Source organism: Rhagoletis pomonella, unplaced genomic scaffold (genome assembly GCF_013731165.1).
Source record: "Rhagoletis pomonella isolate Grant_MI unplaced genomic scaffold, Rhpom_1.0 Rhpom_scaffold_00012, whole genome shotgun sequence".
Lineage (NCBI taxonomy): Eukaryota > Metazoa > Arthropoda > Insecta > Diptera > Tephritidae > Rhagoletis > Rhagoletis pomonella.
Genome location: NW_023458566.1, coordinates 17,894,500 through 17,916,739, shown reverse-complemented (window position 1 = coordinate 17,916,739; position 22,240 = coordinate 17,894,500). Strand labels below are relative to the sequence as shown.

The window sequence follows — 22,240 nt, the reverse complement described above, 5'->3', positions numbered from 1 at the left end:
TGGGAATATTGGTTCAGATGGAATTTTTTTATTTGTTTGGTTTTTCAGCTCGTTAATGATGCACCCAGGGTTGCATTTACTGTCTATGAAAATATTTCGTGAAGCGTTCCAAAATTAGCTCCGAGCAACTAAAAGTTGGTTAAGCTTAAATGAAATAGTTTTTTATTAAATATTTATTCCTGGTATTTAGTAAAAAACATCAATACTAATGTATGAAATGAAGTAAATAAAAATCTACGAATACATTCCATAAATATTTTGTCATAGAGCCATTATTAAATTTAGACATAACTTTGTCAGGCGTTGGTACCTACGTATATAGAATTAATGCGTTGGAGAGAGATAAATATACAAGTTCAGCGCGCTAATTTAGGTATCCTTGTATGTATATACATGTTACTCGTCTGGCATATACTCCAACTGCGAAAATAATGACAATTATAATTTATGTAGATCCCTGGATAAAGGATTGTCACAAGTTACTTTCGGTAACTCACGATTGAAGTTTGGAATGCAATTTCTCAGAAACACGACTACAGATTTTCTCCAAAGTGTCGGAGAATGCTATGTACTAGTTCATGAAATTCTTATCTTATTTTTTTTTAGTTTAGTGTCAACCATTTATGAGTTTAATAAAATTTTGTCGTATACGACATTTGTCAAAAAATTTGCAGTCAGTTTTAGTGATATACGCCAAAATGTGATAACAATTTTTATAAATTAACCATACTTTTTACTAATCAGCCTAATCGTGAGTTTCGCCCGAACAAAATTTCGCCAACAATTTTTTCATCCACCTGTAGTGAACACACGCAAACGAAAAGTGACCCGGTTCTAGAAAATGAAACTCATGATAAAGCTGAATATGTCGTAAACTAAAGAAGAACAGATAACTCTATTTAAAAGATCTTGATTAGTTTAGTACGACAGCAATACTAACGCAACTTGTACCAAATAACCGAAAAAATTTTAGTCAATTAGTCGGAAACTAAAGAAGATATCCAAAAACCAAAAATTGTCAAAATGACGCTTCCGGCAATTTTCCATCGAGGCGACGATATTTGAATAGCTTTGTATAGTTACCAATAGTCAGTACTAATTTGTACTGGAACCTGCAAACTTTTACTGGAAAAGTGTATGATAACCCAAAAATTTGCAAGAGAGCACTGAATCGAGAGCGTAACAACACGAGAGAGCTGCAAATTCTTGCTAGTGAAATTTTTACTAGCAGAAATTAGCTAGCAGAAGAAGAAGAAGAATAAATGTCAAAAGAATATATAAAAGGAGCGTTCCTTATCTCCCAGAAATAGTCAGAAAAAGTCCGAAGTAGTCAGATTTAGTCCAAAAAGCGTTCCTTAACTCGGAAATGACAGCAAAAATGAGAGAGCAACAGTCAGTGAGAATGACTCTCATCAGTCCGAAGTAGTCAGATTTAGTCAGAAGAATTTTTTCTGGCAAAATCCTGAAAAGTGTCAAACGCAACTGAATTTAAATTAACGGAAATTAAAGAATACGCAAAAAGTGAGAATAATCTAAAAAGTAAAAGAAATGAATTGAAATTGGAAGGAGGCAAAAAATAATTGATATAGTAAGTATTTATTGTGCTTGTGCTTGTGTGAATGTGTTTTGTACATACATTTCCATTCTTATTTGACGTTAGTTTTGTTGTTGCCAATCTTTGGACTAAAAATTTGGTTTTTTGCGTTCCTTTACTTTTCCTGTTATTCTCTTTTAGTGAGCGAATTTTGCTTACGCTCTGGCATTTTGACACTTTTCAGATTTTAGTCCAAAAGGATAAGGAATGAACCTAAAAAGTGGTGTTACTAGCTCAGTTGATTTTGTGTATGTGTTTCGCCGCACGGCTTCTGATATCAAATTGAAAAATTTTGTTTGAATTTCTACTCACACTTACAGGTTTTGACAGTTTATGCCGCCAAAGCAAAAACAAAATACATGTAAATTTTTGTTTTTGTACTCCTGCAATCACCTTATATTGATTCGCCTTGGCACAAATAAAAGTAAAATGAGTGGAAACAAAAATATTAATGATGTACTGGACAGTGTTAGTGCTTGTGTGTAAAGCAAAGAGTTTAAAACTGATTTATAAATAGTAAAATGTTTACAGCAAATTGTCAAAGCAGTGCAACAACTGTTCACTTGCAAGTTATTGCTAGTTTTGTGTTCAATAAGTTCTTCTGCTAGTTTTCTCTTCTTCTCAATTTAACGCTCTATTTTGCTTTTACGCTCTCGCTGCAATGTTACTGTTACTATACAAACCTAATGTTACTCGCATATTTTCGAGCCTGTATGTACATTTTCGGGAAAAAGGTTAAAAAGTGTATCCATCTGCTGAAAAGATATTTTCGCAGATTCACAATTTATTTAAAATAAATCTATTACCCCAATCTCCAATTCCATGTGAATAAATCTCCCCAGTGCTTAAATAATTTTCACCACATTAAATAGCTGCACAACACCCTAATTGCCGAAAAAGCGTTGCTTGCAACACTAGTCCTTTATGGGGACCAAACTTGGCGAAAAAAAAATAGCTAAGTTTGTTTACTGGATATACTGAGGTTCTCTCCACGGCCATCGATGTTGCTCGATACATCGATGTTTTTGTACAACCCTAATCGAACGAAGAGAATCTCTGGAATCGGTAGTGCATTCCAATGACTTCCAATGAATTGACGTTTGGCAGTTTTTGACATTTCGTTTTATTAAAAACAAAACAAGTTAGTGACTTTACTTGCAAAGTTCGTTGGAAAATAGGTATAAATTAACATTAAAGTTGCTTTATCTGCATCATTTTTTCGTGTGGTATTGTAAGAAAAGTACAATGAGTGGTGGCAAACATTTGGCTAAAGGTAATTTAAAACAGGCTTTTATTTAACAAAATGAAATTGGGCTCATACCACAGTAGGGCCACATGCACATTTCACAAGAAATTCGTCCAGTCATGCTTAAATATCATATTTAAAATCTGCACGTAGTATTGATTAATTCGTTATCGGATATAAGTAAAAAAAAAACCTGAGTATGCTTAACATTTTGTATGTAATCCATTTTGAATTTCTTGTATTGAATATGCACAAATATTTTAATCATTAACAAATATGTAGGATCGCAAAAACCGCAATTGCCGGATGATGGCGTAATCCGCTTGTTCTCTATGCGCTTTTGCCCATATGCTCATAGGGCGCATTTAGTCTTAGATGCCAAGGGCATTCCATATCACACCATTTTTATAAATCTTACGGAAAAACCGGAATGGCTTACTGAATTCAGCCCATTGGGCAAAGTGCCGGCAGTATTATTACCGAAGGAGGAGGGCAGCCCAGCTTTAATTGAGTCTCTCATCATTGCTGAATACCTCGATGAGAAGTACCCGGAAAAACGACTTTTCCCTAAAGATCCTCTAAAGAAAGCGCAAGACAAAATACTCATTGAGCGATTCAACCCTGTAGTTAGCTCCATGTATAAAGTATTTTTGGGCGGAAGTGAAGGGGCTCCTGGTGCACTAACTGACATCTCAAAGGGATTAGATGTGTTCGAGAAAGAGCTGAGCTCCCGTGGAACACCCTACTTTGGCGGCGAAAAGCCAGGCATGTTAGATTATATGATCTGGCCGTGGTGTGAACGTTCTGAAATGTTGAAATACTTACTACCGGATAAATATGAAATGGATAAAGATCGCTTTGGAAAGCTGGTAAGATACTTGCTTACCTTTACTTACTCAAAGTGAAATGTGTATAACATAATCCATTATATATGTAGATTCAATGGCGTGACCTGATGATAAACGATCCTGCTGTCAAAGGATTCTATTTAGATGGTGAAACACATGCCAAGTTCATGAAAGCCCGTCGTGAAAATGTTCATGACTACGATATGCTCGTGTAAGACTTTTCTAGATGTACACGCGTCATAGCATACATACATATGTATGGATTTAGTGTTAACTTTTATTTTTTATATTTATATACATACCTGTGTGACTAACATTTTTGCGACATTCCTACAGTAATCAAAGCCTATGAGCTTCTATATTAAACACCGTAATCGACTTCTATTAACCTTGTGTACTTTTTATAAGTTTTGAATGTAATTAAAACTCTTACTATTCATGCACTGATATTTTATGTTTGATTTCATTTTCAGGAGCGATGCAAAGCGGCAAAAAACTTGTTGAGGATTAAACGTTTTTTAATTTGATATTGGAATATTTTGAAGTACACAAATATCATTAAATTCCATTGATTTTAAATCAGTCGGGAAACGCAATCACGCTTTACATATCCTTGTAATTGTCTTTAATCATTCTGTATACATCACACATACACACATATATATGTACATATTTTTGTACGTATATATCTAACGCTTTTTCACTTTAAGAAATCAAATACAACACATTTGTTTCGTAATAAATTGTCAAGGTGTATGAGTGATTTCTGTTTGAAGGATTTGATAGTACGCCCGTATATATGCATATATGTATGTACATATATGCATCGCGGCATCTACAAATGCATATACATACATACATACACACATCCATATGTAGATAAAATTGACTTGATAACACAGCGGTCAATATAAGTATCAAAAACGCGGCAATTCTCGCCATCCGTTTCCATTCGATTAGATTAATTCAATTTTGAGTGAAAAAATCTGTTATGACATTAGAGAAAAATACTTTATTTAAAATTGCATTGCTGCATAAACTGCTTAAATAGCTAAATACAATATAATATATTTTGAATTTTTCTGTTTTCATATCTCAAATACGTAAAATCACGATAAATGTAAATATCATTTGTGGATTTGGAATGAATTTTCAATTATATTAAGTCAACTACACACACATAGAGAGAGAAAATTGAAAAAGATACCTTTTCCATACCTGTTAAGGACTTGCATGTACATATGTATGTGCATACACACATATACACAATCTTATGTATACTTGTACAGGCATACATGCATATGTATGTGCATATCATGCACAAATTTAGGGATGTATGTATGTAATGTGTAAATGGTATGGAGAGGAGTTATCCTTCGAATCAGTTTTTTGTTTTTCAAGATTATAATTAACAAATATTTTAGTATTTTTAAATAGCATATTCAAAGGTGTCCACATCATTAAAGTTTACAACTTTTTCATTTTCAATATGCTTGTATGTATTGATCACATACATATGTATGTACATATGTATATCCATATGAGCCTATGTAAGTGGGTATATTTCACAAAAATATTTTATTTAGTATTACAAATGTATGTACATATGCACATACCATCATCATACGTTTGTTGTTTCGCAAATCGAAAGTTATCTGAAAGTGGTTTCGTTTGTTAATGTATCGAGCTCTAAACGCCAAAATAACGTAAGCGACATTTTTTCCAAAATTTTCTTTTTGATGCAGAAATGCATCTAGATACTCTAGGAATATTTCTGCATTAAAAAGAAAATTTTGAAAAAAGTGTCGCTTACGTTATTTTGGCGGTTAGGGCTCGCTATGTAGATGTGCATATGTACGTACATATTCATCTTGCTTGTGGGAAGTCTCAATCGCTTCATCATATCAAGTACACATACATGAAAAGTTGCTTTTATCTATTTTAAAATGTTTAACTGCCCGCTTCATTTTTTTTTTGTCATTGTAAAAATTTTGATTAAAATAGTATTGTTAGTATGATTTCATCATCATTAGTTTATATTTGGAACGACATAGGTAACGATTCTCACTCCACTTGCGATTGCAATACGGTGGCCCTTTCAAGCGTTTTGTGCTTCATTTCTATATCAGCGACTGTATCAGGCCTGGGACGATGTACTTATTTGTTCTGTAAGAAATTTGTATGCATAGGTTTTTTAATCTGATTTCTATTTCGTAACTGGATTCGATCTGATGCCGTCTTTGCATTTACACTTACCGTTAGATAAGCTGCTAGTAGCCACACTACTGATTACGCTAACATCAGCAGCATTTGATGGGAGCGACGTTGGTTCGACGCTTGTGCTAACACTGACGCTGAGGCCATTGAGTGTGTTTTGGCTGCGTTTGTGCACCAAGCCACTGCTGTGCGTGGAAAACTTTTTGCCACAAGCTTCGGAGCGCTCCGAGAAGCTTGCAGTTGATGGTGCTACGGCGGACACTGTAGCTGGTTGCGTTTCGTTGGCGGGTTGGTCATACGTTGAGCGATGGGTGAATCGTTTATGATGCCCCTGCTGCATTAGCTGTTGGCTGCTGTTGCAGGAGCTGCAATTAAACAAATTTTATTTGAATCAATGTACATATCGTCGTTTAAAGTACAAAATGGCGTATCAAGATAATGCAAAAACTTGCTTAGGTTTTATGCATACGGCCCATTATAAAAAGCAAATCAAAAACGATAGATAGGCCTTTTTAAAAAGTGACATAACTCCCTTGTTTTTGATTCTAACACTTTCAAATTATTAGAGAAGGTGTATTTTAAAATACCGTGAAAAACACAGTTTCGAAAAAAGTGTTGGTTTTAGGACCTTTGTGAATTAAGGTAACGATGTGTACATACATACATATGCACATTATGCATTGTCATTGATAAGAAAGGATGAATGCCTTCCACTTACCTTTTCTGCTCGTTGTCCTTTTTGCTATTGAACATGGCCAGCTCTATTTCGGTGTGTTCGTTGTTTAGATGTCGCACCCACTCTGCTGGGGTCTCAAAAGATCTAAGAAATATGTAGTTTCAAAAAATTAAGTACCAAAGGAATATGAAAAATTTCGTATTTATGTATGTACATACATGGAGCATAAGTCACAACATAGTGTCACATGAGCTGCGTTATTCTCCTGCTGCTGCCATTGGTGTTTGTAAAGTCTTCGTTAAACTGTGAATTGTTTAGTAATTTATTCTCACTCACCGACACTCTTCGACGTTTCTTGGGCAGGTACGCCTTGACTAAAGTGTCGCCCCCGTTGGTTATAGTGGCGGCGGTGTTTCCGCCGTTGCTATTCGTTGTGCCGCACGCCATGTTTATAGTTACTGAATCGGTCGATGATGTGTTGACGCTGTGTGACTCCAAATGCCTCACCCAAGATTTAGGCTCATCAAAGGATTGCTTACATATTTCGCATGCTAGCCGCGTATCGTATTCATTGGAGTCCGGTCCGGCTGTATCCTGCTCGTTTCGTGGGCTGTGCGGATGGGCGCCTACTTCGAGTTTTACTGCGGTACCACCTGTCGGCATTTTGAAGTCCAGCGGTTGTTTAGGGGAATTTAAAGGGGCCTTGGGTGGCCTAGATAATTCTGATAATGCATTATCGGAAGTGGTTGTGGTCGTCCAATCAGCCGGCTCTTGCTTGATCGCGAGAAAGTTTTGTGGATGTGACATTGGCGAAGTGTTAGTTAATCTAGCGCTGACTTGTTCTGAGAAGTGATGGTTGCTCTTAGTTGGCGTTGTGTTCGTATGCTCGTAGGACTCGGGTAAGAAGTAGTCTCGAACTGAAATGAGTTGGAAACAAAGATTAAGAAAAATTTAAGATTAATCGCCCTATTTTAATATTATTCAAAAACGCCCTACTTCAGAATTCTATTAAAAAACACCCTATCTTGGAATTTAGTTGAAGAACGCCCTATCTCAGCTGCCGATTCAAAAACGCCCTATCTCAGCTTATTTTCAATGTATTTTCATTTCAGATAGCGCGTTTTCTAATTCTAATTCTGAGATAGGGTGTTTTTCAATAAAATTCTGAAATAAGGCGTTTTTCAATCAAATTCTGTAGTAGGACGTTCTTGAAAAGTTTTCTGAGATAGAGCGTTTTTGAACTGGCTGCCGAGAAAGGTCGATCTTCCACTCAGCCATCGAAATGTGAATTCAAAACTTTAAAGCCGTTTTTCTCGAGTTCTGCTTTTTTGACTTATGACAGTTTTGAAAAATGTTGCACTAAGGAGTCATATTGAATACAATACGTCTTATTCACTACTAAATACAGAACATTTTCAATACGTACTTCGATCACCACTGCTTCGGCGTATATGCCTATCATAACTGGCCATTTCAATATCATCCCGCTGGTCCTGTTCATCGGGCGGTGGACGAGGTCGATCAGAGTACTCCCTTTCTAACCGCTGCTCAACAACGCTTGCATGAATACCCTCCTCATTTTGACTTCGTTGTCGTCGTCTCAGCTGGTCATCCTCCATCGATATGGGACAGTCCCCAGAGCAGCCCAATTCGTTGCACAAAGTAGTTGCCACTTGCAACTGATTTAACTGATAGCAACATTTTTCATCAGGATCTATTGCAACCTCTTTGTTTACTGATATACCCCCGCCTGTATGATGTTTACTATTTGACGCTGCAGCTGAAAGAAGCCTAAGCTGTGATAGTTTTGGTGACTTGACAATAACGGGACTATCTTTGGGCAATACGGACGCACCCAAACCACGGAACTGGGAATGTGTTGCCTGCATTTGCTGTGCGTGCGACGCCTGAGAGTGCTGTGTCGAGGTTGACTGTGTTGACAGCTGCTGCAAATGCTCCATGTTGTAGCGAGTACCACAACTCCCATTTCCACCTGTAGGACATTTGTTGACGACGTACATATCACCGGTATGAACATTGGGAATATGCGTATGTGAAATGGATGAAAGTGGTTGGCGGTTGGTTGCACTTTGAATGTAATGTGGACCACCGACGTTAGTTATTAGTGACTCTGTTCTCGGTGGCGGATTGTGCGAATTAACGGAAGTAGAAGAGGTGCGGCATAAACCACGGATTTTCAGTATTTCACCTCCTCGTAAGACTTCACTTAGTATATCGTTGGCGACAGTCGCCTCGCCACTGTACATGTACTGCACAAGAATTTGTATGGCGCGGTGGCTAAGATCCGGCGGAAGCACTATGTAGAGTACACCGTTTGGCGAAGAAATCGGTGCAGTTTCAAACATCGTTGCAAAAAACTGAGATAACGGAAAAACATTATGAAGTTACCTATTTGTAATTTGCCAAAAAACAGTGGGCATACATATATATATGTATGTATATCGCACACCATCTTCAAAGGAGTCACAACTCAACATTTTGCATTTTTGAAGTTATGTACTAAAAATGTACACAGCTTTTATTTACCTTTCAGAAAAAGCTGGAGCAAATTTTTGTTATAAGTTGCGTTCCAGATGCTTCACGATATTCACGATTTGCAGGAACAGCAGTTTTCTCCATTAATAAACCTTATGGAAGGTGGTCACCTGGAACTGCTACCTGCAAATCGTGAAGCATCTGGAACGCAACTATAATTTGTAAAAAAAAACCCTAAGGTAAGGTCGCCCTTGCCCTTATGATTATCATGTGCTAAGAAATAGTTTTTCGCATTTTCTGACAAACGTATTATTTTGAGTTGTGACTCTTTTGAGGACGGTGTGCGATATATGTATGTATACCGCTACCCTGCCAGCATTTTCTATTGCGGAAGTTACTAATTCTATACGACATTTCTGTGGAAATCATCGCCGATGATATCGCTACTTTATCGAATTCTTAACCGCTCTCGGGAAGAACTGTTGCACCAAGGCGTCACTTCTTTACGAAACGAAAGCGATACAGCAATTACGAACTATTTCGATAGGAATAACAGTAACTTGTGTGATTAAGTTTGAAGTGTTAAAGAAGATTTGATAAAACGTAATGAGAAATTTGGGATACATTTGAAAACGAATTCGAAAACCTGATAGTAAAAAGGCAATCAAATAACGCCTCTGTTAAAATTAAAAAGATATGATTATTTGTTATTCAAATATGATCATGGTGAAACTATAAATAATAATTATACTATAAATAATAATAATAACAATAATGATATAATTTCCCCATGGAATAAGATTGCGTGCGCGCAAAATGTATTTAACACACCTTGCTTGCACGTTAATTGAAAAATCAAGAAGGATTGAGAAAATAAAAATATGCATAATTTTACTTGAATGAACTTCCAATATTTGCTTTGTTAATTTTCAAAACTAGAAAAGAGTACAAATCGTCCGGGCATCTTTAAGAAGATAGAAAAGCGGCAGAAATGTTTTTTTTTTATTAAGTGAAATGAATAACTATCGCTTTGATAAGTTGCAATAGTGACGAAGAAGTGACATCGTGGCGATAGGCAATAAAATTCTCTTCCCAATTTGCTGGCAGGGTATATATACACGAATTTGTTTCTTTGCACATACCTGACTGCAGGAGCTAAGTATAAATTTGTGCGCTGAAATTCCCACGGTAGGTATGCCATTCTCCGAACTATTTCCACTGACACAATTGCTGCTGGAGCTATATAACACTACATCGGCAAACTTTTCATTCCTAAAATCAAACAAAATACGCATTATAAATCCATATGCATTCGTTAGGAGCCTTCAAAAAAATGGCACTTACTTGTAAAGCGTGGCCACTGACGAATTCAAGTATGACAAATGGGAGTCCCATTTTAAGTGATAGTTTTCTGCCGCCATGGTCTTGCAATACAAATAGAGACTTCCTTCCGTTGGATTGTTTTTGCCGTTTTTGTTGCAGTGATGCTTTGACTCACAGGCTTTGCACAAATGATGGATTTTACTGCAGCATGATGAAACATTTAAAATCCTCAATGCTTTATGGGTATGCTTTCAGTATGGAAGCCGTAGCAGAGCATGGAACTAACTTAAAATGGGGAAAATATGTATTATGTCGTCCGCTTTAATCCTTCGTAAAGAACCCCGTATTGTGAAAAGCTACAAAGCCAACTAAAAAGAAGCAAATCGATAAATCAATAATTCGTCTGCATTTTGGGCAACGACCAAGCAACACCCGCGCACGTACATACATACATATATATTTGTGTGTACGTATGTATGTATGTTTATGTGTGCATATGTACATACATTTAAATGGTCAAATGGGTTAACCCAGCCAGCAGAGAAACGTACTTTTTGCCGACTGCAGTTTTCGTACATTTTTCGTATCCGGAAACGTTCAGAAAACGATTTCCTTTTTTCGAATCGTAACATCCGTTCACGTATCGAAAACGATTCGAAAGAAAATTACGTGATACGTCAGGCAGTATAAGCTGAATGGGACAAAGAGTACGTTCACGTATGTCATAATCCGAAAAATGTGTTTTTACGTGACGAGTGGTACGATATCGTATGTGGCGATTCGAGCCCAGGTTTTTATACGAAATTGTTTCCATTTTCGAATACGTTTCCGGATATTTTGCTTTCTGGGTTTACTTTGTTTTAGTTGGGTTAAGAAAAGTAAAGGGAAGTAGCGGAATTAAATGTGTCTTATATGTAAATATGTATGTAATTGCGCGTTAGCATACACATGTGTCCGCCCGCCCAGATGTTAAATGGCTATTGGAATATGACTTGATTAACTACCCTTTTAATTAGCGGAGATAAAAGCTATATGTAAAGTCACCCTTTAAATTAAATTTTCACATCCACTATAAAATCAGCACTTCACCGGAAACACTAACAAATTCTTTATGCCTCAAATGCCAAGGTGAAAAATAAAGTTTTTTTTTTCATAATGTTCCAGAAACGAAGGGAATTAGCCTTTTAAAAAATTGTTTCCTTCCTTGCCGTGTAGGCTATAACGTAATTCACTTCCGCTTTTCGATGATAGCCGTTAGGGACCAAAAATGCACTACCGGGACAGGGTTACCATTGCAAACTTTCCAAGAGCTAGTTCAAAAATGTACCAAAATGTCTTCTTTACTACCATTTAAGAAAACGGCGTTTGAGGCAGTGGTTTCTACACTTAAAATAAGATTTCCAGGTAATCGCCTTCGGAGTAAATTACGTGAAAAATCGCGCTCTGCGGGTTTGCCATTAATTTCTTCGAGTTGCGATTAAAAACTTTGAGATCATCTGACTTACTGTAAATTTGTATGATTAACAATAAGTTTTTTTTTAATTAATTAATTAATTAACCTTGTCATTGTTGAAAGTATTATCGATTCGAAGAAAAATATCTGATTTTTGAACCTGTCTTAACGTCCAACAATTCAATCACTTGATATCCCTTTAGACACGAAGTTCAGAGAATCGCCGAAGGTAATTGATGAAATTCTATCTGCAACGAGTTTTTAAACTATTTGGCAAATAGTTGGACCCATCCAAAAAATATAATGAGGGTAAAACCGATATTGTCTGAATTTGGCAAGCCTACTCACAGTGCTGACAAATGACGCACTACTACAAACCAGAGATGCTTTCTGTTTTATCAACGAAGAAAACCTACCAATGTGGTAGGAAAAGCCAAACCGGCAGCCCTGTACCGGAATCGGTTAGAGACCAATTAATTTCCTTCATGTCAAAACCGTTCTCATCTCAGTGATGCCACCTAGTTCTGGCATGAAGGAAATTAATTCGTCCCTAACCGATTCCGTTAGTGCATTTTTGGTCCCTAACCGCAAAATCGCAAAAACATCAAAAAAGAGACAGTGAATTGTTGTTTGTGGTTATTATTTTTTGTTTCTGGTCTAAATCGCCATAAGTATAGTTCGCAGTGAAATTAAATATTATTTTATCATACATTTTGTTAATTATAGCTCAAGTTTTAATTAAATATACATGCGTATATGCATATAAATGTATGAAAGTAAAATGAATGACTTGGTTTTGGTTTTCGATTTGTCACAGCATACAACTTTTCTCGAAATCAAATCTTGGATACAGGAGCTACATCGTACCGTCCAGTTACCTATGGTACTTACACTTGGCTTATCTGGGCACACAACCAGCTAACTTGAACGGAACATAACATTTCCGATGTCAACTATTGTGTTATTTGTGGATGTTTATTTTACTTGAATGATAAAGAACTTAACAATCAATTGACCGGAAGCGACATGGCATCTAAAATGGATTTCGATGTAAAACTGATAGACATGGTGCGAGCAAATCCACTGCTTTATGAGAAGGAAGTTCGTAGCTCGCCGTATGATCTCATGAAAAGGAAAAATGAACTTTGGCGTAGTATAGCTTCCTCTCTAGAAGTTGAAAGTAAGTACATAGATCTACAAATTGTGCAAATTGTTTAATAAAAATGGTTATACTTAAGCCAAGTACTGTGTAATTCGATGGAAAAACCTTAGAGACAAATTTCGTCGCGAGCTGCAGAGATCAATAGAGATGGAGCGCAAAGCAGGCGGCGCCAAGAGCGCAAGGGGATCTACTTGGCATTTAATGGGAAAAATGAGTTTTCTTGAAAGCCATATTAGGCTACACAAGTAAGCACATATTGTTCAGGAATTTGCCAAGCAGTAATAAATGTATTCTTTAACAGCTCACACAGCACAAAAAGTCCAGCAAACAACTCACGTTTCACGTGGACTGAAATGGACGCAGAACAGCTTATTGAGCAAGTTATAAATGAAGATGATCCTTTGCAAGAAGCTATGGAAGAGCAAACCACCACTGTTGATACAAAAACCTCGGACAATGCAGTGAACACTCCAACACCTACAACTTCGTTTATGAAACGCATCGAAACTTTGCTCGAGGGTTTAGATGCTGCTAATCGCAACAAGGCTGAAAAGCGCATTGTAGCGTATCTTTGCAAATGCCAACTGAAATCGTTGGATAATGAGAATATTGATGATATTGTAATATAGATGTGTATATGTACGTAATTTATTTTATGGCATTTCCTTTTTGTACTCAGTATCTCAATTTATACATACAATCATGTATAAAACGAATAGTAGACATAATTTGTATGTTTAAGAAAAAATGATGTACACAAAATTTAAGTTTTAGTGAACATTAATATTACGTGTTTTTAGTAATAAGCTTCAAGAAATTATTATTTTATTATTGCCTCACTATATTGAATAAAAATATGAATACTAATTGCCAATTTTTTTCCCCATTTTGGTATTTATGTCCGCAGCTTGTGAACAGACGCTATACGGAGGCTTCTATCGCGTCGCATTCGTGCCCGTTCTTCTCTAACTTTAAGCTCAAGCATCATTATCGATTTTTTCGGATATGAATCACACTCGGATTTGTTATTTCCACCCTTCAAAGAATGCTGATTGCTTTGGAGCGGGGAAATTTATTAGCAAATAATCGCCTAGTCTGAACATCAGGCATATTTATGTATGTATGTATGTATGTATGGGTGAATACAAACTCCACCCCATTTATGCATTTTCCATACCTTATTTTCTTTTTAACTTCAATGTTTTGTTATTGAATTGTATGGGATGTAATTTATGGCATTTTAGTCACTTGTGCATACATATGCATATATAGGGGTTTTAAACACTGATAAATATAACTTTCAATTTCGAAACTTCACAATCGTCACAAGCGTCGTTTGTGCTCTAGTGGGAGAGCATATTCTTTATGTTTGGGCGCGCAATACTTTCCAACTTACATACCTATAACCCACTCATGCAAATGTATGTGCACTTAACCATGATAAAAACATAGCAAGGTAGAACCGTTCTCTCAATTTGTCGGCCATGATTTTTTTTTTGAAGTTTGCCAACATTTTAAAATCATATAAAAGTGAAAATAAAAAATTGAAATTGTTCGAAATTGTTGTTGCTTGAGATTGAAAATGAAAATGTGTGTGTGAGTTTGTGAGTAAATTTAAAAATTAAATTGTTTGGAAACGTCAAGAATTTTAAAAGTGACTCTCAGCGGTTCTACCTTACTATATTTTTATCATGCACTTAACTGCTTATTCCTTCAATCGTCATTGTTGTTATTTTACAAATGAAGTTACATATGTACATACATTAATGTGGTCGTTGGCTGTATTGATTGATTTGCCGTCCATAGAAATCAATATATGAAAATTTTAAAAGCTTTTTGACTATGTAGAAAAGCGTATACCGTTACCAAGAATGTTTGGTAAATCTTGCCATTTGTAAGACCTGCATTTATTTGTTTATAACTTTACACATTTTTCATAAAATTTGTTTACTTTGTAACCATTTTAAGCCCATATTTACTGAAATAAATATAGTTGCAGCATTTTTGCTTATTACAATCATTTACTCTACTTTATAAACATACTTTTATTTCGCAAAAACCCGCACTTTTAACGCTCTGCAATTGATTTTTAATAAGCAGTCAAGATTTCCCGTCGTTGCTGTGGCTTGTTTCGTACTGTAATCCGCGTAAAAATTATTGAAAGTCCTTGCGCCTATCGTCAATTCATTTGTCTGTATATGCGCACAACATCGTCTTTGTTGGTACGCAAGTATTGTGTTTAGCGCCCATTTCATGTGGCAAAATAAAGAGAGCTAAAGCGACTCAATTATTGCACTAAGTATGTGTATATGTAAATGTATTAAGTGAACTTTGCATTGCAACTTTACATTCCTTGGCTCCTACTGCCGCAGTGTAAACAAACTTATAATGCAGAAAACCTGAAATAGACTAGAAAGCCTTCTAAATCCGCCGGAGGAGTCAGGGTAGAACAAAAATAATACATAGGAGCGGCGGCGGTCTGAAGCGCATCTGCTTCTAGTGCTGTTTTTCTGATATTTTTGGTTTAGTATATTTTTACTGAGTAGTGTTTTTAGGCTAAAATTTGTTGTTGCTGGCCATCAACATTTTTAGTGAATGAATTCTTTTACCGTATTTACATATGTATGTATATTCAAATGTATATATAATACTTGAGATAAGAATTACGTATGTTACAGGGATTTGATTGAGATGTTAGGGGCTCTTCATCGTGCTTGTAAATATGTATGAATGTTTGTATGTACATATGTGCAAATACGTATGCATATTTATAGCTCACGTCTTTTATTCTAGTAAGATTGAAAATATTAACCCTGATAAAAAAGAAATAGCCGTATAAATTGTTAGATTTTTGCTTTTTATTTTTTATGATAACTATAAAAAAGATACATGCAATCGCTGATTTAAAATAGATGAATAATCATATGTGTTGCAATATGTTATTTATCATCCATCAGACTTGGATTTTTTTTCCTCGACCTCTTCAGATTTTTCGGACTCACACTTTCGCTTTTGGGAGGAATCCTGGTCACTCGCGTCACATAATATTTCTTCTTCGCCACCATCTTCATTTACCCTTGATTGTTCGCTGTTCTTATTTTTATTTTGTTCGTCTAGTTCTATTTTCATTTGATGTGCAGCAGAAGTGTCCGATTTCAGTAGCTCTCTCAGAAACATTGTAGCGTATGCAGATCGAGGCAAACAGAAATCTAACAGCAGAGCCTTAAAGTCGCCTACTTCACAATCCTCTTGAATGGGTTCATATCTACCAGTAACAACGTCCCAATCGGATACTATGAGTGATTCCTCTGCAGAGGAGTACTTTCGAAATTTCCATGTTAAACCTCTGGGATGGATCAACAGTTTTCGGTAAGCGCCAGCCAAGGCATATGTTTTCACACTGTGACGCAATGTCTCGGATGAGAGCCCGTACTCTTCTAGTATTTCTTCATACCAGGTTTTCACTTCATTGTCCGGGTAAGTGATATCATATCCAGGCAAAGGTAAAACAATATCAAAAATTGTGTAACCCCCACACTCAATTTCACCTGCGCTTAATGCCTTAACTTTTCTCTTAAACTTGGAACCCGCTGCTTCATCTGTAGCCGCTTCATTTTTCTCGTTACTATTTGGTATGGGGACATTCTCTTCCTTGGCCTCATTCCCCTCTTCATTTTCGACCATATCCTCTAATATAGTTTCTTCAACAATATCGTCATCCATTTCTTCTTTATTTCGATATACCAAATCACCTGGTATTAACTTCAATCCAAATTCTCGAATGCGGCGCGATGCAATGCGATTGAATACCAGACTTTGAAATGCATGCGTATAAAGAAGTAACATGTTGCGTGGTATCTGCTTTTTACACACAGATAAGTTAAAAATTAAATCTTTTCTACGCTTTATTTATAATTACAAACAACACCTTTCTTAATGCCGCCGAGTAATCATTTTCGCCATAAGTCGCTAGTCCAACTAGTAACTTTTTTTCGATAGAATCATTAGAATTTAAATTAGCGGCTGCTGCGGCTGAGTTACGTTCTTCCCACCACCTCCGTCTTATATTATCCATGAAAGGAAGGTCATGTTCTCGAGGTTTTAAAATCAGTTCAGCGACCTACATACACAAGATAAATCATAAATCAGAAGATAGGCGAACGAAGTATAAAGCCGCTATTATATTATACCGTTTTATAATCCGATTTTAAAAGTGCAACTCCAATTTCATATGTGGGTATATCAGGATGATTACCAAATCTCTGCAAACCGAAATAATTAATAAATCCGTTTTCCCGCAGGCCTTCCAGAGCCTTCTCGATTTCCTTTTCATCTCCATTGACATGGCGCAGGGCTATTCTAAATCGATTTCCCTGTAAGTCACCCAACTTGACCACTTCGTTACTGAACTCAAAATTGCCGACTTTAATTTTGGACACTTTAGCAGCGGTCAAAATTTGCGAAGGCTCGCGACGTTTTATGCAAAACTTCTGCGTTGTCTTGGCGCGCTTATCTTTGGTGCCACAATAATTAACATGAGACGGATGCATACTAAGGCGTTGTACACACATTTTTATATAGATATAAGTATATACATACATATATGTTCAAAGGCATATATAGATACGACTTACCTCAAACGTGATGCTAATCTTGAAGCCGCCTCGGTTGTTTCCATATTTTCCTTGTATACCAAAAAGTGTACATATTCGCCTGGAAATGTCCACCGTTTGCGCTTCTCACCTAAGATTTGCATTATTTATTTAGCGTAAAGAAATATTTATTTATTTGACATATGTATGTAAGCAATCATGATTTTCCCCTACTTGGTTTTCCTTTGGGCTTCATTATTCTTACAAAACGCTCGTCTGTGGAATCCGTGGGGCTAATTGTTGAACTCACTAGTTTTTGTCCATATAACTGCTTTAATATGTTATGTACCTGCGTTCGTTTTTCTTTATCCAAAGACGATACATTGATATCTATGGGCTGAGCTGCTGGATTGTTCGCTTTCATTGCTGCTAATACGCCAATCTTTTCCCACACCTCTGTTGTTATAACTTCTTTGAACCTCTCACGCGCAGCAGCTAATTCAGTTTCATCAAGGGCTGCGGGAATAAAATCGGGGTTTATTTCATATTGGCCCAAATCGACAGAAACTTACTTTCCACCAGCGCTTGGGGTGTCGTTAAGTCGGTGATTTGCAAAACCTTTCCGTTTGCATCGATTTCATTTACTTGAAAATCTGAGAATCGCGATTTCACAACCCCGGTGAATCCTGCTATTTTGTTCACATACTCAGTTATTCCCGCTTGATCCTCACGCAAACTTTGCCAGCCGGCACCACCGACTCTGTAATCAACATGTGAATAGTTAGAAAACCGAAACGACAAAAAACCTAAGGGACTTACTCGATCCTCCTATTGCCATAGTCAATATTTTTATTCGAGTTTGATGATGGAGTACCACGCTGTTGTGGACGCCATCGTTGTCTTTTAAAAGGCGTTCGATTTTTTCCCATAGCTAGTGAATAATATCACAATTTTAAAAAAAAATTAGCTCGTGCTGGACTAGCCTGGCCAGCGTTGCCACTAAAACCTTTTTCCCCTACCAGTTTTCTTTCCTCATCCTACCAAAATCGTTTACAACCTACCAAATAAATTTCAATTACAAAAAAGCATTCTGAAAGCATACAATTCATTTTTTTTAAGATTAAATCGTCCCCTCAATATAACAATAGCGTATGTGCTCATACGCCATTATTTTTTTATTGCATATTTAGAATCTCCATCACTGATTCTATGTCTGGTCAAAATTTCGTCAAGTTCTACTTCCACAAAGTGGGTCAAAATATCATTGGAAAAAATGGTGTATAATTTCTTGTTCAAAAATTTCCTTCAAACAAAAAATTTATATCTGGCCAAGGACTGTCACTCCAGCAACACACCCCAAGAAGTCTTTGGGGAATTTGTATGCTGCTAAAACAACAACAACAACAACAACAGGTAAATTTGGTAAATTTTCTTCAGAAACTACCTTAGCTGGTGTTATTATTTGTAAAAGTTGTATATCTTATATCTCCGCCCAAGTCTCTAGCCATAATATTGGCTCCATCAGTGGTCAAACCAATTAGGTTTCTTATTTTTAAAGACAGGATTGGCAAATGTTTAAAATTTACAATTGACAAATATTTGGTGTTTTAAATATATATTTTAATAATAAAGAATTTAATAACTTAATTCAACTATCCGACCAAAATCTTACTTTGCCTACCAACCTAGCAAGTGAAAAAGAAGCGACCAAATTTGGTCGGAAAAGGGTGAGGTGGCAACACTCAGTCTGGGATACATTTTTCTGTTATCGATTTTTTATGTGATTCCGCAGTATCGATATAATAGGTCTCTTCGTTGAGTGTTAATAATCGTTTTATGTAAACATCGACTTTGAAAACAATTTACGTTCATGTCAGTTAAATGTGCTTTATATGCATATACAAATAAATATATTACACAAAAACGTAAAGTGCTATTTCATTCGTGAGCTACACTTTTTCAAGTAAATTTGCAACACGGTGCCACTGCTAAACGAGCGGTGCGAGAGAGACAACTGTCAGTTTATCTAATACGATGTTTCCACGTTTCGTAATTCGCTCTCTTATTCGTAATTCGCTCTCCAATTCGTCATTCGTCTTGCCAATTACCTTCCGAAATACGTAATTCACCATACAAAATTTTGATAGCGAATTACCTCATTTGTAGGTAATTCAGATCGAATTACCATGCGAATGACGAACGAATCGGTGCCTTCTCTAATATTTATCGGAAATATATCGATGTTTTACCGGCCTGGTCCCATTTGCTGTCACTATATATATTAAAATTATTGATGAAAACTTAAATTTTAGCTCCATATTCGATATTTGCAGTTCACAAAAATAATAATAAACAGCGAAGAACAAGAACAAGAACTACAGGTGTCAAACGAATTACTAATGTTTGGCGTGGAAACAGGGTAATTCACGAATTATTTAGCGAATTACTTAGAGAGCGAATTACGAAGCGTGGGAACATCGTACTACCTTTAATTATTGAATCATTGTAGGATATCATGAACCTAAAATACAAGATAACCTAATCAAAGAAGCAAGAAAAAAGTATATTTCTGAGCGCTTTTGACATCTGCCTGAAAAAATTTGTATGCAAAATCGCCTCATGTAGATAACCAGTAAATTTGATTTTACCAACAGCATCGACGTCAAAACTTCGTTCATCAATGCACGATATATCGATGTTTTTGGGGTCAATGTTAAAATATCGATGTTTCCAAACATCGATGTCGAAATTGCATCCTTAATAGCAGGCGATTTTTGTTTTGTTTGGGATTAAATTTTGTTATTTTGCATTTTGGCGCAACGAATGAACTGAAGGATGGTCTATATACATTTTCCATCAAATTTAACAGAAGAGGAGCACATGCTTCAAGCAAAATATCAGAAGTTGAAGAAAAAGGTAAGATATTTTTCACAGATGCATACTTAAGTACATTCATATGAACATACCTTGTTCTTTGCTCCCCCCGCCCTGCCAGAAAAAAGCACTGCAGGCCTTGAAAGCACCTAAACCCGAGCCGGAGAAACCTCTCACATTAAAGCGACCCACTGATGCACGTGATGCTCGTGAAGTTGCCCGAAAATTAATTAAAAGTGGCGCCATTCCTGCTATTCAAAAGCAACAAACAAAACAGGATCAGACATCGTTTAAGCGCCCAAAAGGCCAGGAACGAGCGAAACGAGCTCCAGAAGCAAGTGTCGCAGCCTATCAACCATTTTCTTCAACACAAAATGATGTCGCACAGGAGACTATCATTAGCGAAATAATAAAAGAAGAGCCCCGAATACAAAATCTTTATCAGCACTTTGCCACAGAACGCGATCGCGAAGAGCGCGGTCTGAATGATAAAAGTTCTTTGGACTCAACGCAGCCCGAGAAACCCCGCGCAGGTAATACTATTTTCGTGTCAGGAAACAAGGTAACAGAGGAGTTCTTGAAAAAAACTTTCAACGATTATGGTACCATTGTTAATGTGTCCATGGAAGTCGAGAAATGGTAAGAGCCGATAAAAAATATTTTTGGATCGAATCTAACTTAATTAATTTACCAACAGTCGTGGATTCGTGTCCTTTGCTAAACCAGAATCCGCAGACCGTGCCATCGCAGAAATGCATGGAAAGAATGTGAACGGCATCAATTTGCAGGTACAGCTGGCTCGTCGCCAGCCACAAATTGAGCCTATTAATGATGCTACGTCATCGGCAGCATGGTCTTCTATAGGTAATTAATATACATACATATCTGACAGGGACATTAAAAGGGGTCTACGGTTCGAAAATAATTTATTCACAACGACTTGGATGTTAACAAGTGTATTTTATTAGTACGTTTTTTTGTCAATGTGCCCATCTTTGGAGGCAATTTATGAAAAAGCGAATACAGCTAGAAAGAAAATATTATAAATAAAAATAGATTTTTCGACACGTAGAACCTTTTAATTTTCCCTGTCACATATACCTTTAAAGTAGTTTGATATCGCAGTAGCAACGCTTACTGAATGCAGAATTCAAATATTAAGATTTGATTGCGTTTTCTTTTACAGCGGCAAACAAGTCCCAGAAGGGCAGCCACAAGGATCGACGTGAGATGGTTCAATATGATGACGACTTTTTACAATAAACCGTTTTAACGCAATTCTTTTTCGGCAATAAAATCATTATGAAAACTCAGAACCAAGCAATATATTAAACGACAAGGTATGAAGGAGGCATACTTAATGTAGAAAGGTCCTATCTCATTTTCTTTTCAAATTTAGCATTGTACAAAAAGTCTGCCAATTATTCACTAAAAACATATTGAAATTTAAAAATCACTGATGCAGCATAAAATTTGTTTTGTGTAAAAATAGCGTTTACAAAGAACTTGATTTTCTATCGAGTTTTTTCATCACTCCGTAAAGAAACAAAACTGTTAGATAGTACCTTTCTATATTGAGTTAACAATTGTAATCATTACTATGTACCGAAACGACTTGGGTCTTACCAGACTAAGACGATGTTTAGATCGGGAAATCGAACCAATCGTTGTATGTTCTTGAAGAAAGTATACGGCTATTTCTTCTATCTGGCTTTACCCTAATCACCCCTTTACATGCCCGCTCTATGCTCTTTGTCCG

At 36.4% G+C, this 22,240-nt stretch overlaps 5 protein-coding genes across 10 annotated transcripts; 3 read left to right on the top strand and 2 right to left on the bottom strand.

Moving 5' to 3' along the window:
* The first annotated feature begins 2,695 nt into the window (after positions 1-2,695).
* On the top strand, positions 2,696-4,432 carry LOC118747996 (pyrimidodiazepine synthase-like). Of its 2 annotated transcripts, none has more exons than XM_036482251.1 (4): positions 2,696-2,867; positions 3,123-3,709; positions 3,778-3,899; positions 4,162-4,432. In XM_036482251.1, exons 1-4 carry the CDS (start codon positions 2,840-2,842, stop codon positions 4,190-4,192), a joined length of 768 nt encoding a protein of 255 aa, XP_036338144.1. In that variant the 5' UTR covers positions 2,696-2,839; the 3' UTR covers positions 4,193-4,432. The 2 variants fall into 2 exon arrangements, with proteins under 2 accessions (XP_036338144.1, XP_036338145.1); XM_036482252.1 differs by having other exon boundaries at positions 3,778-3,944.
* Positions 4,433-5,667: 1,235 nt separating this feature from the next.
* On the bottom strand, positions 5,668-15,302 carry LOC118747992. 5 transcript variants are annotated; one of them, XM_036482244.1, is made up of 9 exons: positions 15,059-15,301; positions 10,422-10,768; positions 10,220-10,349; positions 8,008-8,959; positions 6,918-7,498; positions 6,800-6,852; positions 6,624-6,725; positions 5,945-6,270; positions 5,668-5,854 (listed from the first exon to the last, which is right to left on the bottom strand). In XM_036482244.1, the coding sequence occupies exons 2-9, from the start codon at positions 10,496-10,498 to the stop codon at positions 5,826-5,828; spliced, it is 2,250 nt and encodes a 749-aa protein (XP_036338137.1). In that variant the 5' UTR covers positions 10,499-10,768; positions 15,059-15,301; the 3' UTR covers positions 5,668-5,825. The 5 variants fall into 5 exon arrangements, with proteins under 5 accessions (XP_036338137.1, XP_036338139.1, XP_036338140.1 ...); XM_036482246.1 differs by having other exon boundaries at positions 6,800-6,849; XM_036482247.1 differs by having other exon boundaries at positions 6,800-6,846.
* On the top strand, positions 12,422-13,853 carry LOC118747994 (transcription factor Adf-1). Its single transcript, XM_036482250.1, has 4 exons — positions 12,422-12,524; positions 12,671-13,033; positions 13,092-13,260; positions 13,317-13,853. The coding sequence occupies exons 2-4, from the start codon at positions 12,880-12,882 to the stop codon at positions 13,642-13,644; spliced, it is 651 nt and encodes a 216-aa protein (XP_036338143.1). The 5' UTR covers positions 12,422-12,524; positions 12,671-12,879; the 3' UTR covers positions 13,645-13,853.
* A 549-nt stretch (positions 15,303-15,851) lies between the features above and the next one.
* Positions 15,852-18,610, bottom strand: LOC118747993 (pseudouridylate synthase 7 homolog). The gene is made up of 7 exons (XM_036482249.1): positions 18,427-18,610; positions 18,180-18,367; positions 17,842-18,123; positions 17,650-17,758; positions 17,206-17,566; positions 16,944-17,135; positions 15,852-16,873 (listed from the first exon to the last, which is right to left on the bottom strand). Exons 1-7 carry the CDS (start codon positions 18,534-18,536, stop codon positions 15,962-15,964), a joined length of 2,154 nt encoding a protein of 717 aa, XP_036338142.1. The 5' UTR covers positions 18,537-18,610; the 3' UTR covers positions 15,852-15,961.
* A 1,740-nt stretch (positions 18,611-20,350) lies between these two features.
* On the top strand, positions 20,351-21,797 carry LOC118747991 (negative elongation factor E). The gene is made up of 4 exons (XM_036482243.1): positions 20,351-20,523; positions 20,603-21,120; positions 21,179-21,345; positions 21,668-21,797. The coding sequence occupies exons 1-4, from the start codon at positions 20,443-20,445 to the stop codon at positions 21,742-21,744; spliced, it is 843 nt and encodes a 280-aa protein (XP_036338136.1). The 5' UTR covers positions 20,351-20,442; the 3' UTR covers positions 21,745-21,797.
* Positions 21,798-22,240: the final 443 nt, after the last annotated feature.

Coding starts and splice junctions, on each gene's coding strand:
- LOC118747996 (XM_036482251.1), top strand. CDS start 2,840: ATGAGTGGTGGCAAACATTTGGCTAAAG. Junction 2,868..3,122: donor TGGCAAACATTTGGCTAAAG/GTAATTTAAAAC, acceptor ACAAATATGTAG/GATCGCAAAAACCGCAATTG. Junction 3,710..3,777: donor AAGATCGCTTTGGAAAGCTG/GTAAGATACTTG, acceptor TTATATATGTAG/ATTCAATGGCGTGACCTGAT.
- LOC118747992 (XM_036482244.1), bottom strand. CDS start 10,498: ATGGCGGCAGAAAACTATCACTTAAAATGGGACTCCCATTTGTCATAC. Junction 7,499..8,007: donor CCGAAGCAGTGGTGATCGAA/GTACGTATTGAA, acceptor AACTCATTTCAG/TTCGAGACTACTTCTTACCC. Junction 5,855..5,944: donor TACTAGCAGCTTATCTAACG/GTAAGTGTAAAT, acceptor AATTTCTTACAG/AACAAATAAGTACATCGTCC.
- LOC118747994 (XM_036482250.1), top strand. CDS start 12,880: ATGGCATCTAAAATGGATTTCGATGTAAAACTGATAGACATGGTGCGA. Junction 13,034..13,091: donor TTCCTCTCTAGAAGTTGAAA/GTAAGTACATAG, acceptor GTTATACTTAAG/CCAAGTACTGTGTAATTCGA. Junction 13,261..13,316: donor AGCCATATTAGGCTACACAA/GTAAGCACATAT, acceptor ATTCTTTAACAG/CTCACACAGCACAAAAAGTC.
- LOC118747993 (XM_036482249.1), bottom strand. CDS start 18,536: ATGGGAAAAAATCGAACGCCTTTTAAAAGACAACGATGGCGTCCACAA. Junction 17,759..17,841: donor GAAGCCCAAAGGAAAACCAA/GTAGGGGAAAAT, acceptor TGCAAATCTTAG/GTGAGAAGCGCAAACGGTGG. Junction 16,874..16,943: donor ACTCGGCGGCATTAAGAAAG/GTGTTGTTTGTA, acceptor TGTAAAAAGCAG/ATACCACGCAACATGTTACT.
- LOC118747991 (XM_036482243.1), top strand. CDS start 20,443: ATGGTCTATATACATTTTCCATCAAATTTAACAGAAGAGGAGCACATG. Junction 21,121..21,178: donor TCCATGGAAGTCGAGAAATG/GTAAGAGCCGAT, acceptor ATTTACCAACAG/TCGTGGATTCGTGTCCTTTG. Junction 21,346..21,667: donor GGCAGCATGGTCTTCTATAG/GTAATTAATATA, acceptor TTTCTTTTACAG/CGGCAAACAAGTCCCAGAAG.